This window comes from Anoplophora glabripennis, unplaced genomic scaffold (genome assembly GCF_000390285.2).
Source record: "Anoplophora glabripennis isolate ALB-LARVAE unplaced genomic scaffold, Agla_2.0 scaffold31, whole genome shotgun sequence".
NCBI classification, from domain to species: domain Eukaryota; kingdom Metazoa; phylum Arthropoda; class Insecta; order Coleoptera; family Cerambycidae; genus Anoplophora; species Anoplophora glabripennis.
The window spans coordinates 1,624,167-1,641,080 of NW_019416897.1; the positions used below are offsets into that span (position 1 = coordinate 1,624,167).

At 32.3% G+C, this 16,914-nt stretch overlaps 2 protein-coding genes across 4 annotated transcripts in view; one reads left to right on the forward strand and one right to left on the reverse strand.

The window, feature by feature from the left end:
- Positions 1-13,504, forward strand: part of LOC108905746 (phosphoinositide 3-kinase adapter protein 1) — a 140,464-nt gene extending 126,960 nt beyond the window's left edge. For all 3 annotated transcript variants that reach the window (XM_018708753.2, XM_018708752.1, XM_018708755.1), the window contains 12 exons: positions 1,893-2,031; positions 2,093-2,331; positions 2,394-2,572; positions 7,279-7,575; positions 10,187-10,328; positions 10,537-10,727; positions 11,672-11,741; positions 11,864-12,016; positions 12,095-12,666; positions 12,730-12,867; positions 12,924-13,008; positions 13,317-13,504. In XM_018708753.2, the coding sequence (XP_018564269.1) occupies positions 1,893-2,031; positions 2,093-2,331; positions 2,394-2,572; positions 7,279-7,575; positions 10,187-10,328; positions 10,537-10,727; positions 11,672-11,741; positions 11,864-12,016; positions 12,095-12,666; positions 12,730-12,867; positions 12,924-13,008; positions 13,317-13,426 (2,315 nt within the window). In that variant the 3' untranslated portion in view covers positions 13,427-13,504. The remainder of the gene's footprint in view (positions 1-1,892; positions 2,032-2,092; positions 2,332-2,393; positions 2,573-7,278; positions 7,576-10,186; positions 10,329-10,536; positions 10,728-11,671; positions 11,742-11,863; positions 12,017-12,094; positions 12,667-12,729; positions 12,868-12,923; positions 13,009-13,316) is intronic.
- A 1,826-nt stretch (positions 13,505-15,330) lies between these two features.
- LOC108905705 lies at positions 15,331-16,558 on the reverse strand. The gene is made up of 2 exons (XM_018708689.1): positions 15,967-16,558; positions 15,331-15,607 (listed from the first exon to the last, which is right to left on the reverse strand). The coding sequence occupies exons 1-2, from the start codon at positions 16,390-16,392 to the stop codon at positions 15,425-15,427; spliced, it is 609 nt and encodes a 202-aa protein (XP_018564205.1). The 5' UTR covers positions 16,393-16,558; the 3' UTR covers positions 15,331-15,424.
- Positions 16,559-16,914: the final 356 nt, after the last annotated feature.

Genomic DNA, 16,914 nt, shown 5'->3' on the forward strand with positions numbered 1-16,914 from the left:
AACCAAATTTTCTTTTGAATAATATCCTTTTGCGAGGCTACTTTGCTTGCATGAAATTAACATTAATGCGCATTAATATGATTTAAAAAAATCGACTGTTTTTTTTCGTAATCCCCTCTGAAATGCAGTCAGGGAGGTGAGAAGAGATGGCTGTAAAAATCGGAACTCTTAATATTAATATTTTGAGGTCGCGCATCGCGATTTTCTATTTTCCAATTAAATAACATGGGAAAAATTATTTTTCAACTTCAGAATTTTATATCTTAAAAACCAATAGACGGATTTAAATGACCAAAACGTATTCTTGTAGGGAATTGAACGTTCTACAAGAAATGTCCCTTATCATTTTTTGATAAACCTACTCGTACAAAAGTTATTCAAATTCAAAGTTAAATTTATGTTATAATTACACTTTTTCTACAGTTTCAGGTAAAATTATTAAAGTTATCATGAAATATTATAAAAAAAGCATGTAAAAGAAAAGTCAAAATTGATAAGTTTGTCAAGTCTTTCAAATTAATATGACTGAAAAACCCCACCATTTCTGGGAAGAATCAATTAAAATCCTTTTTATTGTAATAGTATTTGAAATTTTTTTAAATTATTTCTTTACTAATGATAAATGACTTTTTGGTTGTGATAGTTTAAAATTTTCAGCATTCGTAAATGTAAACATATAGAACACTAAAAAATAAACGCTACTACATTTTAACGGTGATAGTTAAAGCTTTGACGACTTAATTCATTTTACTGTTTCGAGACAGATTATTATAAAGCACACAGGATGTTCTAGAAAGACCTTAATAGTTATACAAGCCCATATTAGTCAGTTAAATTTTATTAAATTTGAAACAATACAGGATAGTTTTAAATAATTACTTGAGCATTATGTACTTGTCTCCAAGAGCCTGTTGAAATGAATACTAAGTGTTTGATATAATTAACTAATTAGAATGTTTTATGGGTTTTTATCAAGGCATGACCCCAAAAAATGTTGCTACACCATGCTCGTTGTTTTGACAACCAGTAAATCTGTTTATTGTTAATTTAGAACAAAATGTATTGTAGATAATTTTAGTAAATGAAAATGAAACTATTTATCAGAGAAAATTGTGCTGCAAAGAATTAGTATTTTTATTATATTACGGTCCTATATTAATAAGTGCTCAAGATTAATATAGTATATAATAAATACTGATTAATTACTTTACTGGAGTTTTACAACTTCAACGAAATGCAAAGGCAATTGTTTATCTCGCGAATTGACATAATATGAACGTTCTACATACCATTTTGTAAATGTTTCAATAGAAAAACTGTTTCAGTTCAATGAAAGGACTTTAAATCAAAATCCATTATTAAAGCCATCAAATTACGTGCTTCCAATAAATGATTACAAAATAAATCACTGCGAATTGACGAATTGGATAATCCGAGACACTAATTTTGTGACAATTTACACTGATTCATGGACCAAATCCCACATTCCATCCCTTCAGTCCAATTTAATTTAAAATGTTATTTCAGTTGATACAAATGTAACACTTCTGAGTATGTCAAAACAAATAAAACAAGCACTTTAATGACGAATTTAAACAACAGTAACGGGGTAGAATCCCTAGAACTGTCAAAATTTATTACTTGACCATAGCTGTCTATTGTAGTATTTCCAAAAAAAAATAATAATAATTTTCAGATGAACAGTTTCGTAAAAAGTCAAAGTTATACATCATCCGGCATATAGTCCGGATTTAGCACCAATTCATTTTGTTTAAAATCCTTTTTTCAAAAGCTGTGATTCCTAGATTCTGGGTAACTTTCATACTTTCATAATACTGATACAAAACTACAGTTGTCTTTATGCAAGTCTACATTGTCCTTTTTCATTCCAGGCGCTTCATCAAAAATGGCTAACATGGACGACATACTGATCGTCTCGCTGAAATGTAGCGACGCAGCCGCATTGTGGGTAGAATATTTCTCCAACTATTTCCAAGAGATCAGCAAGCAAGCCAACCGGAAGCCCTTCAAGTAAGTACCTATTTAACTTGATGATGCAAATGCCCTAAACCCTAAACTCTACCTTCTCCAGGATACAGTACTTGGACCTGGAAGAAGCCATAAAGAAATCCCCGGAAGAATACAAGGAGGTGGCGGATAAAACGTCCGGAGTCAAACTGCAGCTGGTAGTAGTTTGTCCCAGTTTCCTCGAATTCATTTCCGAAAATCCAGAAGAATCGTGTAACGTTGGAAAGCTTCTGTTGGCGGATAGGACTCTAGCTCTCCTGCTGGGCGTTGCAGATACCGACTTGAATGATGTTCACAAAAAAGGTAGTTGCGCAAAAAATGTCAACATTGAACCAAATTTACATGTGTTTTCTTTTGACTTTCAGTATTGCCGACGTATTTTCAGTGGCAGAGGCAATGCGTAGGCCAAGACCAAGACGAGAACTTCACCAAGGAGTTCTTGGGACAGGCCATGACGATTCTGTCGAGAGTGTGGAAGCAGCAAAGTTCTGTTATTGCACAGGAGAAGTCGTGTTTTTCCGTTACACCAAAGAAAATTCGGCAGGTAAGTGTTTCACTGCAGAATATGAGATTAAAAAATAACCGTAAGACTCATTTTAAACAAAATAATGTTTCATAATTCGGTTTACCAAGTGCCGAGTGGAAGGCGCTAAAAAAAACCTAAAAAATATCGTTTGAAGAAGTCAAAAGTGAAGACAATGCTTTTATTATTCCAAGGGCATTGTCCACAGAGTTCCTTCCACGGGGCCAAATCGTTAATGCACAATTTTATTTTAGATTTTGAAACGTTTGGTGTATCATATATCAAGTTGGCATCTAATCGATCGACCCTTGTGACCGATTTTTTTTTTTTTTTGACATAAATGTAGCCCAGTCTATGGAAGTAATTTTGCACCGAAAGCACAAATAATTAGCAATATGGCCGATTTTTTCTTATAAGTTTTTCAAAGTATGTAGATTAATATAAGAAAAAGTTGGTCTATCAATTTCCCAGTCTAAAAAAATTTTGAAAAACACTGATTTTCGAAATTCTTTAATATTTTGGACTGGGATCAAAATACAGAAAAATAAAAAATAGTGCCTTGTAGAAGAAGTTTTTTCCAACAAAAAAGATGCTTTGCACTTTTTTCGTCCCAGCTATGGTTTTCTGGAAAAAATTATTAAAGCCATGAAGTCTTCTTCCGCGGGTAAACAAACGAATAAATTCACTCTTCAAACGTAAGAATTGTCAAATTTCACTCAAATATTGAATACATTAATATGTTGAAATGAATATTCCATCTTAATTCAATGCAAAAATATGAAAAATTAAAAAAATTTCAAAAATTTTTTTTTTAGACTCGTATATAGGTACTCAGGGTAGTATAAGTTAGTTAGTAATAAAAGGTAATATTTACATATTTTTATTACAAAATCATAGGGAAAAAATTAAATGGAAAATTACATGGAATCATCGTTTTCACGTATACTGTATACTTTCATACCTGTTGACTATTTACATTCTTCTCTTTGAATATTTGTCTTCATATTGTAGTAGTATCAAATATTATATTAAACGATCAAAGATCAAAGGAGATTTACACCGGGAACCAAAAAAATTGCTATTTTCTTACAACATTTAAAAAATCATTGAAAGTGAAAAAACGTTCGTAACCAAATGAATTTGTGCTTCGAGATTCTTAATCTGTGTAATTTCCTAAACATTTTAAAACAAGTCTCATTCAAATTAGTTTAGTTTTAATAAAGATCCAGAGACTAATATATATATTTTGCTGTAAACTCAAGATTCTTAAAATTTTTAAAATAACTACAAGGGTTGTATTTCGTAATTAGATAAAATACATTACCTGGAAATTTTGTTTGTGAAAGAGGTCGCCTAAATAACAATTCCCGACGTTGAAAAAAATTTTCGAACCGTCATGTTTAAGTATATTTGTCATTGAGACGCTCGGGTTTCGATTCGAATATGTAAAGATCGTATCCACCTAGTGCGCGTAAGTCCAATATCTAGGTTAATAAAAGATATAACTTTTTTTTCTACAGAGTTGTCTACTTTCCCGAGCTGCACAAAATGAAAATATATTTGCATATACAGAGTGTTCAGTTTTTCCCGGGCAGGTACCAACTTAATTTTTTTAAATGGAAACCTATATTTTTTATGGCATTATCGAATTCTACGTGAAAAATTAACGTGACTTTGTGTTATGATCCCTATTAAAATATTGATAGTTTTCGAGATAATCGACTTTTCATTTTTTTTTCTTATGTTTCGTCACTTCTAGTAGTTGACATAATTATGATTGTATGACAGCTAGAAATTATTTTTTTTTAGGAACTGTAGAGTGAAGATGGCTCTTTCAAATAACGTATCAAAAGTTGACCTGCGATATACAGGGGACAAAAAAAATCGTGCCAAACCTGATAATTTAAAATTTGAAAAATCTCGACTTTTTCAAATAAAACAAACACCCTGTATTTTTATGATTTCATTAGATGCCTTTCTGTAGACCCTACAATTTTTTAATAGCTTTCCCTATACCTAAGTTGCGTAGTTTTTGCAAAGAAAAATCCATTTTTATGTAAAATACCGGATTTGCGCCCGTTCCTTTGCCGGGAAAAATATTGTGAGGGTATTTATTTTAAGTTAGCTTGCGACTATGAGTATTCTTTTTTCAAAATTCTATTCATCCAAATTTTTTAATCTCCAATTTCACTAATAACTTTCCTAACAACGGTAACAGTGCTTGATTTTCAATATGATACGAATGAAACTTCTTCTTCAATATTTTATTTGTCAAGCTTTTCAAAACTCCAAGGTTACTACTAATTTCCTGGCACTAATATTTGGATTTTCAGCAGCAGACGCCACAACTTTAAATTAAATATTATCGTTGTTACTTTCATGGCTCCTGATAGTCTTCTCATAATTCGCATTTGCTGTTCATTCAAACCTTTCCTTCACATTTTCAAAACAGTGGGAATCTGTAAATTTGGATCATTTGCTTTGTAAATACGTGCTGCTAGCAAACATTTCCCATATTTTGCTAATTCTAAATCACTTGTAGCGATTTTATGGTTTTTTGATTTTATTTACAAATAAATGGTAACTTCCCATAAAGACTTATTTATTAAATTCAAATATCTAAATTTTTCAGTTATTAATTTTTATTTTAAATACTGTAGCTAGACAACTAATAAATTTAATGAAAATAAATACCCTTACAATATTTTTCCCGACAAAAGAACGGGCGTAAATCCGGTATTTTACATAAAAATGTTTTTTTTTTTTGCAAAAACTACGCAACTTAGGTATAGGGAAAGCTATTAAAAAATTGTAGGGTCTACAGAAAGACATCTAACAAAATCATAAAACACAGGGTGTTCTATTTGAAAAAGTCGAGATTTTTCAAATTTTAAATTTTCAGGTTTGGCACGATTTTTTTTGCCCCCTGTATATCGCAGGTCAACTTTTGATACGTTTTTTGAAAGGGCCATCTTCACTCTACAGTTCCTGAAAAAAATATAATTTCTAGCTCTCATACAATCATAATTATGTCAACTACTAGAATTGACGAAACATAAGAAAAAAAAATCAAAAGTCGATTATCTCGAAAACTATCAATATTTTAATAGGGATCATAACTCAAAGTTCCGTTAATTTTTCACGTAGAATTCGATAATGGCATAAAAAACATAGGTTTCCATTAAAAAAAATTAAGTTGGTACCTGCCCAGGAAAACCTAAACACCCTGTATATGCAAATATATTTTCATTTTGTGCAGCTCGGGAAAGTAGGCAACTCTGTAGAAAAAAAATTAAATTATATCTTTTATTAACCTAGATATTGGACTTACGCGCACTAGGTGGACACGGTATATATACAAGTTGTTCCTAAATAAATGCCGCAACGAAACACTGTAAATTCCTCTTGAAAAAAGCAACATTTTCCTCTTCCAGTTTTTTCTCCGGGCTTTCGTTTTTGAGATACACGGTGTCAAAACTTTCATTTTTTTTAAATTTTTTACCAATATCTTAGGAACCGTTTGAACTACAGGACTAAGTTTTTGTACACGCATTACCACTATTAATAACTACTTTTTCGCACCCTTCTCGAATTCATTGAACGTGTCAGTGGTGGAGATTTTAATGTCAACCGTTTTCAAGAAAAATGACTTTTTATGAACAAAAACAAACATTTTGCTAACGTTTCAAAAATCTTTTGTAATTCAAAAGATAGATAGTAATAATTAACAAGTTTAACGAAATTTAACAACATTTGCAACAAGTAGCTATTAATAGTAATAATGTGTGTACACAAGCTCAGTCCTGTAGTTCAAACGGTTCCTAAGGTATTGGCAAAAATCTGAAAAAAGTTTTGACACCGTGTATCTTGAAAACGAAAGCCCGGAGAGAAAAATAGTAGAGGAAAAAAATGTTTCTCTTTATAAGAAAAATTTACAGTTTTCCGTTGCGACACTTATTTAGGAACACCCTGTATATGCTTAATCATTTATTCGATCTTTTACTAGAAAAAAAGAATTAACCATACCAATGAAAATTTTCGACTTCCTACTTGAAAATGGGCTATTACAATTATTAATTTAATACCCTATAACTATGCAATAGTTTATAATGTAGAGTGTTGTTGTTTTTCCGGCCAAACCATAGGTCAGACGAAAAAAGTACAACGTATCTTTTTTGTTGGAAAATACTTCCCCTACAAGGTGTTATTTTTTATTTTTCTCCATCTTCATCCCAGTCCAATATATTAATGAATTTTGGAAATCAAAATGTTTTTCAAAATTTTTTTGAACTTTGGGAAATCGATAGACCACTGACCAATGAACTGTTTCTTATATTAATCTGCATACTTTGAAGTACTTACTTATAAAAATCAGATATATTGCTAGTTACTTGTTTCTGTGACCTCCACCGACTGGGCTAATGGCATTTTAACCATGAACCACGCCCCGTAGTCGCCTGATTTTACACCGTGTGACTTTTTCCTTTTAGGAAAAAAACATTTGCCGATGTTTGCCGACATGTTTTTAGACCATGCAAATCGCTGTACTGAATCGGTAGTTTTGAACAAAATAAATCGGTTTTTCCAAAAAAACTTTCTGTTCTTATTTCTAAAAGGTACTGTTTATTTTGGAACGCACCTTGTATATTCAAAACCAAGGTTATAAATTATAGCTTTTAACTACACGCTGCTCTACTGTCAATAATCACCGTCGCCGTTATTTACAGGGCCAGAACAGCGTGTTCATCCTGCTCACCTATCCTCTGCAGAAGGAGGACATCGTCAAAATATCCGTGGAGAAGAACGGCGAACTGTACGAGATCAAATCGGTGAAGAGGCGCAACCCTTACATCATGAAGATCACCGTCCCGGAAACGCTGACGGAGGTCACCGCCATCGTCAACGTGCTGGTGGAGAAGAACGGCAGCATCATCGGCAGCCGGCCCATCAAGTGTGAAAGCCGATTGAGGGAGCTCGAGCAGATTTTACGCTCCGCTAACAATCCTGTGGAATTCATGTGCCAGGTGGGTGGCGGCAGGCTTTGATCCCTGCTTTATCTTTATTTATCGGCGGCTGGTCTATTCGATCGTTCATTTATATCACATACATACATATTATATAATATGTATAAAGCTAAAGCTATATGGAATGTATAGAATATAAAAATCAGTGTAAGCAAAGTCAATTACTTCTATAAATACGCAATAGAAATAGTTAGAATTGGTTATACAAAGGAGGAGGATAGCTTTGGACTATCTTAATTTTAGATTTAAATTGTAAAAAATCATTTCTTTATCATCTGTTATCAATATTCATCTGATTCCACCCCAAACAGAACCTCCACCCACTTGCACATAACTCTTCTATACAGTGGCAGCTGGTGCGGAGGGGCACTGGTGTGGCGCCCACCTAAAAATTTTCATTAGGTATCTGGATAATTAAATAGATTAGCCTTATGGAACACATTAAATTTATAATGTGCAGTCATTTGAAAAACTCTGAATACGGGGGCTCCGCGTTGCTCACTCCTACATCCGTAAAGTGTTTACAGCGGTGGTCATGGTTACCGTCACGCAACAGTGACAGACGTAGTGGGAGTAGCGCATATATACTATACAGTTTAGGCTCTGGTTAGTGCCACCGTAACAAAATAATAGCTGTTCACGGCTTTTTTTCTTATTAAACGTAATTTGTTCAGGTGGGGTGGAACAGTTTGTTACTTACGTGTTGCTTCTTGTGTGTTTTTTAAAAGAACGTAAACATTTAAGTTTATTGTAAAGACAAACTAGTAATACTATCTATTGAAAAATTAACGATGCGAAAATACCAAACTTTCTGTATGCGTTGGAAGTGGTCCGATTTTAATTTTTCAGCCGGATTTTAGAAGTAGCCGTATAAATTATAATGCTACAAAACATTTATTCTAATTTGTCGATAAAATGATGCGAAATAGGTAAAAAATTCCTCCAAACATGCTCAAAAACGGTCGAGCGCGTACGCGGTCGAGCAGTGGGGGAAGGTCGGGAGATGAGGGCAGTGGATATACAGGGTGTTTGGTAAGGCGATGATTTCTTTAACAATATCTAGAGACATGCCTGTGCGCACGCCACTGTGAAACTAAAAACAATATTTTTATCGTAAAACATGTATTGTTCATTGTTAGAGCTTGTAAAATTTCATTAAAATATTCTGAGCAGTTTCCGCAATATTTATAAATTTGCATTTTTTTATTCAAACTTTATCACGCTGTAGATCAGAAATTAAGCGTTTTCGGAATATGGTATATTAAGGAAATATATCACAAATCACTTGCACTATAACCTCCTGCAAGGAATGCATCGACTTACCAAACACCCTGTATATAGGTATACAATTTTGAATATTGTTATAGAATATTTTAATATTATTGTGGTGTAAGTGGTGATAAATAAAAAAAATGTAATAAAATTTCACACCTAAATATGTATTCTTTGGAAGAAAATCACCTCCAACGCAACCAGAAACTTTGCAAAATAGTGCACCAAAAAATTAAAATTGCAATTGTGCCAAAACTAATGGCCCGACAGCGCCTGCTTTGTGCACACTTAAAGAACATATAATTAATTACTTTTGTGCACAGGGTCAGCTCTACATCTTAAAAAATGACGGAGTAATGAATTTTTAAAAAAACTCTAAATTTTCCGATTTTTCCGGGTTTTCTTCGTTTCTAATTATCCGATCGGATCGATCGACCTCTCGATTTATTAGTATTTCGATTATTTACAAATTGTCTCTTTATAGCATTCAGATTGCTTCGTTAGTTTAGGTTTTATAAGCAAAAAACTAAAAAAAAATGCGTTTTTTGCATAAAAATGTTTATAAAAAATTAATTGATTGAAAATTGGAGTAGGAAACATATAAGCATATATCTACATAGTATCTTGTATAATATGATGGTACAGTCCTTTTACTACTAGTATTTTTGTCACAAACAGAACCTCTATTGATTGGCCTATAATAACAATATTTTTCGTTTATGTTTTTTGACACAACCTAAAAGATTTGTTGTAAGAAATAAAATATACAGGGTCGGAAAGTCCCCATGGTTCATCGGCCGTTACGTGAGAGCGATAAAGTAAGTCATAGAAATCCGTGTGATAGAGAAAGATGGCTACAATGAAGGCGTCTAATAGTCACCGCTCATTTCGTCCAAACAACTAAAACGTTCGTCGGTTGTTTCACATATAGCTTATTGATGAGAACTAATAAATTTGAAACCGCAGTCTCTCTGGTGATTCTGCTAATGAATGATATTAGCTTTTTAACAGATATTGCACTGATACTTTCCTTGTTAGGATTTGTTTAAAAATCTAAATGCCGGTAATGTCATTAGATTATTATCCAAATTTTCTTATTTTCTTGTTATTAAGGTATATATGCAAAATACAATCACCAAAGAAACTTCCTAAGAGAAGCGCAATATACTTATTAAAAATTTAATAGCTGAGTTGTATTTATAGGATAATTAATTGAAAAATACTATGAACTACTAAAGTTATATCACTTTAATTATTTTCTGGATGCTTTATATATTACATTAAATTATTTAAAGTACTTTGTACCTCATGTCACAAATTTATTATTTTTATTTTTTAGACTTTGGGCTTCAGCCCCGCAAACAGGGACCACTTAGACAACTGGTTAGTTCATGGATTTCAAAGGAACCTACCCCCACATTTCAACCTATTAGCTAACCACCATACCCCTTTCGCAGCCGCGGTACAAGCGCACAAACATAGTAAGTATTAAGTACTAATATATTTTTTCATTCAAAAGATAAATGGTCTGTCACTGCTTGGTTTGCAGCCAAACCATCTTGCTCTTTTTATTTGAAACCAAACTTAGTGTGAGATAAAAATTTGACTGTTATCCATAATTAACATAAACTAACAAATTAATTATTAATTATACATAATTACAAAAGTTTAAAATCTTAAAAATTGCAGGTCATGAGGAATTCCCCACTGTACTCCACTTCTCAACAAAATTCGGTCTGGAAAAGCTAACCATGCAACTATTAGATTGTCCTGGGGCTGATGTAGCCTATGAAATAAGAAACATCTACGATATGACGCCCTTGGAAATAGCCGAGGCTAATGGGTTCACAGAACTAGCCACTATGCTCAGAGGATACATTGTAAGTGCCATTTCCTTTATATCTTCACATATACATAGTGCAATTTAGTGTATAAATGTACAGAGTGTTTGCTGAATGCTGAAGCAACTATATTTAAAAAAAATGGAAAGCTACATGTATATTTTTATAAAATTGAAATCTATGCGAAATAGAACTGGCAAAATGAAACATTTTTTTTATTTGTGGCATATCTTACGATTTCGAAATCAAAGTTGAAATCGAGAGCAGCTCTGGGACCAGCTACACTTATTAAGATTTTTGCACACTTTGTCAATTGTTGATTTTTTTTATAAATCAACAGACATCTTAAAAACTACTACTATACAGGATACATATAATACACTGGCGAGCAAAAAATTACACCATAATTATCGCCACAACAACAGGTCCAAAAAGCACGATGGCTTATTAAATGAATAAAACACCTTTCAACTGTGGTTTTACAGTTAGAAAAATCAATTCCTAAATAAACCACACTAAACCCTTGGCACCAAGATATGGAATAGCAGTTACTACTATTGCACACTATTTTAATGACGTACTTACCAAGGTGCCCCTTTATGTCAAATTAAACTAAATGACAGATAACAAGTCTTGAAAAACAAATGTTCAGCGCCTACTAATATAATGGCATATCCTTAATATAATTGCTCCGAAAATTATTTACAATAATTATTATCAATGTGACCTTAAATTTTTGCTCGCCAGTGTATAATAAAAATAATTACTTCAGTGCTTTGCCACAAAACAACCGCTAGCTAATAATATTTTTAAAATATGGACCATCACATTATTACACATGTTCCAAAAATTAATCTTCTCTAAATGTAATTTACACTTATTGTTAGTACATATAATAATAATATTCTTACAAAACTGCTTTGTATTTTTTTTTAAATCTAAGTAGAATATATTTGTTAAATACATTTTTATTTATTTTACAGAATATGAACGAATTTACCAGCATGTACGCAAAGTTGAAAGAGATGAGCTTGACCCCAAAGTCTGATGTTGGTAAGAAATATATTTTTAAAATTACCAAACACACCTACATCTACATACATTTTTAAAATGAAATGCATACATTTTTAAATAAAAATAAAGCGAGTGATTCTAAATATTTGTGCAACTTTCAGATGATGAAGGCTACTTAATGCCAAAAAACGTCCAAGACTTCTACAAATTATGCCCAGCGCCAAGACCCGTAATACCCGAAAGTAACCACATTGAGACTCCTTCGAGTGAGTGTGCATCACCGTTGGGAGGTTATATGGCGATGAATACACCAGGTAGCTATAAATTTCACTTTCTCATGCCAAATACCTTCATTCGAATATGTCGCATAATTTTTATGACATCCATTTCAGTATATATACCAAAAGAAGAACCCAAAGAAAGCTCAAAAAAATCCACAATCGACGACCAAGAGCCCATACCCCCAACTGAGAACCTGGAACCCGTGCCAAAAAACCACAAACACAAGAAGAAAATAGACGTTATAGAAGATAAAGTACAAAAAGAATTGGTGGAGATCATCAATGATTTTAAAAATAATGTACACTCCATCTCCCAAGTAGAAAAACTAGTTGAAGAATGGAAGAACCGCAACGATGTACAGAAATCGTTCAAAGAGAAACAGGAACAGCTGATGGAGATGAGGGTGCGCTATGAACAAATCCAAACTGAACTAAAGACTGCCATGAAAAAACCCACACCGTTCGAGAGAATCAAAAAGATGTTCTGGAAAAACAGGCATGACAAGCAAGAGGTGGCAACACCCATCTTGAATGCTGGTATGCCTAGTATAACAATTGTACAGTCTCAAAGGCCAATCAGTAGTCTGAGCACTTCCAGCTCTGGATCTTCTGGGAGAATGAGCACCATCAGCGGATGTAGTCTGGGGGACAGTGGAACGCATTCAGATAACGAAGATCGGAAGGTAGGAATTACTACATTTAATATAAAAAATTAAGTACTATGTGTTTACTAATTTTTTTTGCAGATGATGCTAGGAAGCCACTGCGAAGATGATTTCAGAAGTGACCTGAACAAAGCAGTACTGGAGCTCAACTACACACCTGTACCTGCGCCTAAACCCGTGAAGATGTTCCCCACAAGGCACACTTTTGAAACGATAGAGGTAAGACAATACGACACCTCACACATATTGTTTTACTAAAATGTTCCTCTCTGCAGGAAAAACCAGTTACAAGGCCTGACAATTTACCACTGAACGAGGAATATTATATTCAGTTTCCTCCATCTGGTCTGCCTGTACAAGGTTTGTATTTTTATTTAATTTAAACTACTTTAATATAGTGACGGCTAAATGATTTGCCATTTAAAAATTGGTAAATGACATCACTAGCGATGGGCAGAATCAGGTATATTTAAGAATCTTAGAACCGTGTGACGGATGGAAGAGTAAACGTTGAATGAAAAACATAAAAAACCAGAACTTTTAAGAATCAAGTACTAAGTACTCAATTTTTCACTCGAGATCTCCCATCACTAGCCGTCACTACTTCAGTAACTAGGTGCCTATAGGTATACTATAATTAGAAATTGTACAAACATTTTCGTTTTTAGGAACTGAAAAATCAGAACAAGATCAAATGTCTACGAGTGAATACATGAATGTGACAGCTAGTACAAGTACACACGAATATATGAACTTTAAAGTTCCACTGTCAAGATAATTCATTGTATTATAATAATAATATAATAATAAATGTTTAGTATTAAAAATATATTTATGTAATTATTTATTTATTACTGTGTTATAACTACAAAAAGTTGTCTTTTGTATTTTATATTTTATGTAATTTTTATATTTTGTACATTTTATATTGCAATACATTACAAATTTGAATATGATTGTATTTTATGTTTTCAACCCGTTTTCCATAGAAGATTTAGAGAAAGGTATGTCTGAAAGACGTAACTGGAAAAAAATATATCAAATACTAACCTTTACAAATTCGTCCCAGGATTAAATAATGCTCAAAAGGATCACAGTTTTTGCGACATTTGTTTTGAGAAACACACACTTCACTTTTCTGTTTTTATTATTATTCTTTTTTTAACATTTATTTGTTAGTATATAATAATAATTATACAAAATTTAAACTACCGTATACCCATTCTTATTCCAAAACATAACAAAATATTTGACATTTGACAGAAAATGGCGGGAAATATTGAGCTTAGGATTCATTATTAGGCAACACATAATACAACTTACTGTACTGTAAAGTGTATATCTTTGGATTTGTACATTTATATTTATTATTTGTTTTCTGTTATCCTAATATTGTTTATTTAATCACTTTATTTTAGTAAAAATGTTCATAACAAACTAAACCTTTAAAACATTTATCGATATCTTCCAATACATATATAATACATGCATATAACACCTTTCACTGATAATAATCCCATTGTTATTCCTCCCTATGAAAATACATTTGCTGCCCAAAAATGAATCTAGAATTTAGCATATGCTTCAGGATAACATAAGAATACAACCGTCATGAATAACTGAGTAAATGAAAGTAATATAAATAGATATTTTGTATTTGTAGTACCATTTTCCGGTGCAAGGTAGATATTAGGCAACTAATAAAGCAGTAATTGTGTTGTGTGTGTGGACTATCTATCTATAACAAATTTTAAAAAAAAAAGAAAATTAATTAGTATTAGTGTTATTAACTCTACGGATTTATCCATAGATCTACGAATTTATTTCAGTATTCCCAATAAAATAAATCTACGGATTTTTTATCGTTCTATTTTTTTTATATATGTTGTCACTCTTAAATGAAAGTTTTAAATACAATGTTTCACAGTGATGTTTCTGTCCCCATTGCTAATTTTTAATAGGACTACTGTCCAAATAAATTAAATTCCAAACGGTATTTTTTTATTCATTTCATGTTTCTTTTATAAAATTACGTACATAATGTGATACATGTTTCAAAAAAGGGTTCGTTTAATTCTTGACATTGCTCACATTTATTTGAGTTTTAGACTGGCCGAGGTACTTAAATCTAAGACAGCTTGCTTTAAATAGAGACAATTTGATGCAGAGAAGATAATTCATTGAGTTTAATCCGACCAGTGGTATTTATCATTATTAGTTCCAATTTGTAGAACGTTTAAACATCAACCTCAAAAGGAGGAAAATTAATAGTTTCCAAGAATTCTGTTTAATTTTGTATTTTTTAGATTTTGTAATTTGTGGTATGGATCCATGTGCATCCACAAAGTTAGTAACACTGAAATTAATTGGTGTTAACTCAAGATATCTTTTTTGTGATACCTATAAACAATTTTTTCTAAATATATTGTATTCATTTTAGTATTAAAACTACAAATAAAGTTATGAAATAAAAATATGCATACTTTTTCAGCCATGATAAATGAATCTAGTAACGTTCTTTAACGAAACTAAGATATTAAAAATACTATACATTCATATTATACATTTATATTCATATTTAGACTAGCAATTTTTTCATCTTTTATTAAAAGAACCAAAAATTGTAATTTATTATTTATACATAGTATCGATTGTAATTTTTGTAACAAAAACATATTTTTCTTAAAATAATGCACTTTATTCCATATTTTAAGGACATACACATAAAAAAATGAACATTCACTGGTTACAAATAAAACAATCTTATCTTAAAAGGCTATGTGCTTAGTTTAGAACCTAGAGATCTACTCATTTTCTCCTGTCGTTTCTGATGCTGTTCCCACACTCTTCTTTCCCTCTCTAGCCGTTTCTTCTCCCGCAACACCTTCTGAGCATCAGAATCCAACGCTTCGCCCTCCCAACCTGACGTTTCTTCCCACTCTCTCAATTCCAGCATAGGCTAAAATAAATATAAAGTAATGCTGTTCTCAAAACCAATAAAACTTTAGAAATAACTCTAAAACTAGTTATATAGAGCCTTCATAATAGATTGTAAGCCACATGACAGCTGAGCTTATGCAGCCAACATCGCGAGGCTAGTATTGTCAATTAAAAATCACTAAACCTTAAAAGACACCAATATTAATGGTTCGTTTACAATGAACAATGACAAACCATTACGTCTAAGCTCGAGATAATGTGATCGCTCATTGGTTGAATAAAATATCGTGAAAAATTACCATTTTATAATAAGCAATGTTTACTAACAATTTTTAAATGGATTTGTCCTTACTACATATTTTTAGTGGGGCTACTTACAATGGCGTTTACAGAATCTTCTACAAAATTCAGTCTATTCGATTGCTTGAAATCACCACCCTGATTGGTGCTGATGAGGACCTTGGTCTGTTTTGTAATATTTGGCGTCATGTCCTCGAAGAAATTCAGCTGCTCTTCGGGCTCCTCCTCACCCTTGCTCTGCTTGAGAATTTGTGTTTGTTTTCTATACATCTCTATGTGGTCCTGCACAGTTTTCTCTTTACGATCGTTCGCATGGTCTCCCCAGTCTTCCCATGTCTGGAAATTATTCTTAGTTTCTTCACTGTTAGAAACAACATGAGTTAAAGGGACCGATTCACAACTACTTCGTCGTCTTCTACGGAAACAACACAACGCTCTTCGAAATATATTTACAAATACAAAAATGAAGGATTTGATTTTGTTCAAAAGAACGGCAACTATCATTTTGCGAAATGGAATGGAATGCGATGATACTTTGGCAATTTAAGGAATATCAGTCATTTCTTTATGTGTATAACTTTTCTACGTTATCATCAGTTTTAACAATAACTAAATAGTGCATATTCTCAGCATTATCAAGTTAAATAATACTAGTTTGACAAATGTCATATGTTGCCTTCTATTTCAGAAATACCTATATTTTGCTTTTTGCCGGCCGGCTTGCATTAGTTACGCGTTTTAATATGAGATGGCGCCGCAGGAGAGAAGTAAGTTCCCTAATAACCAAACGAAACATCGTTCATGTAGTGTTTGCCTTCAGATGTATGGTTGCAATATTCAAAAAAATCTAGAGAAAAACCAAAACATATACACATTTCCACTTCCAGAGTTAAAACAATAACAGTAATATATTAAAGAAGCCAAATCACCCTATGTTCTAAGTTCTATGTAGTATAGTACCTAATAAACAAAGAAAAAATCTGGAGATTTATAAAATGGAATACCTGTACAATTTTAATATAGAGA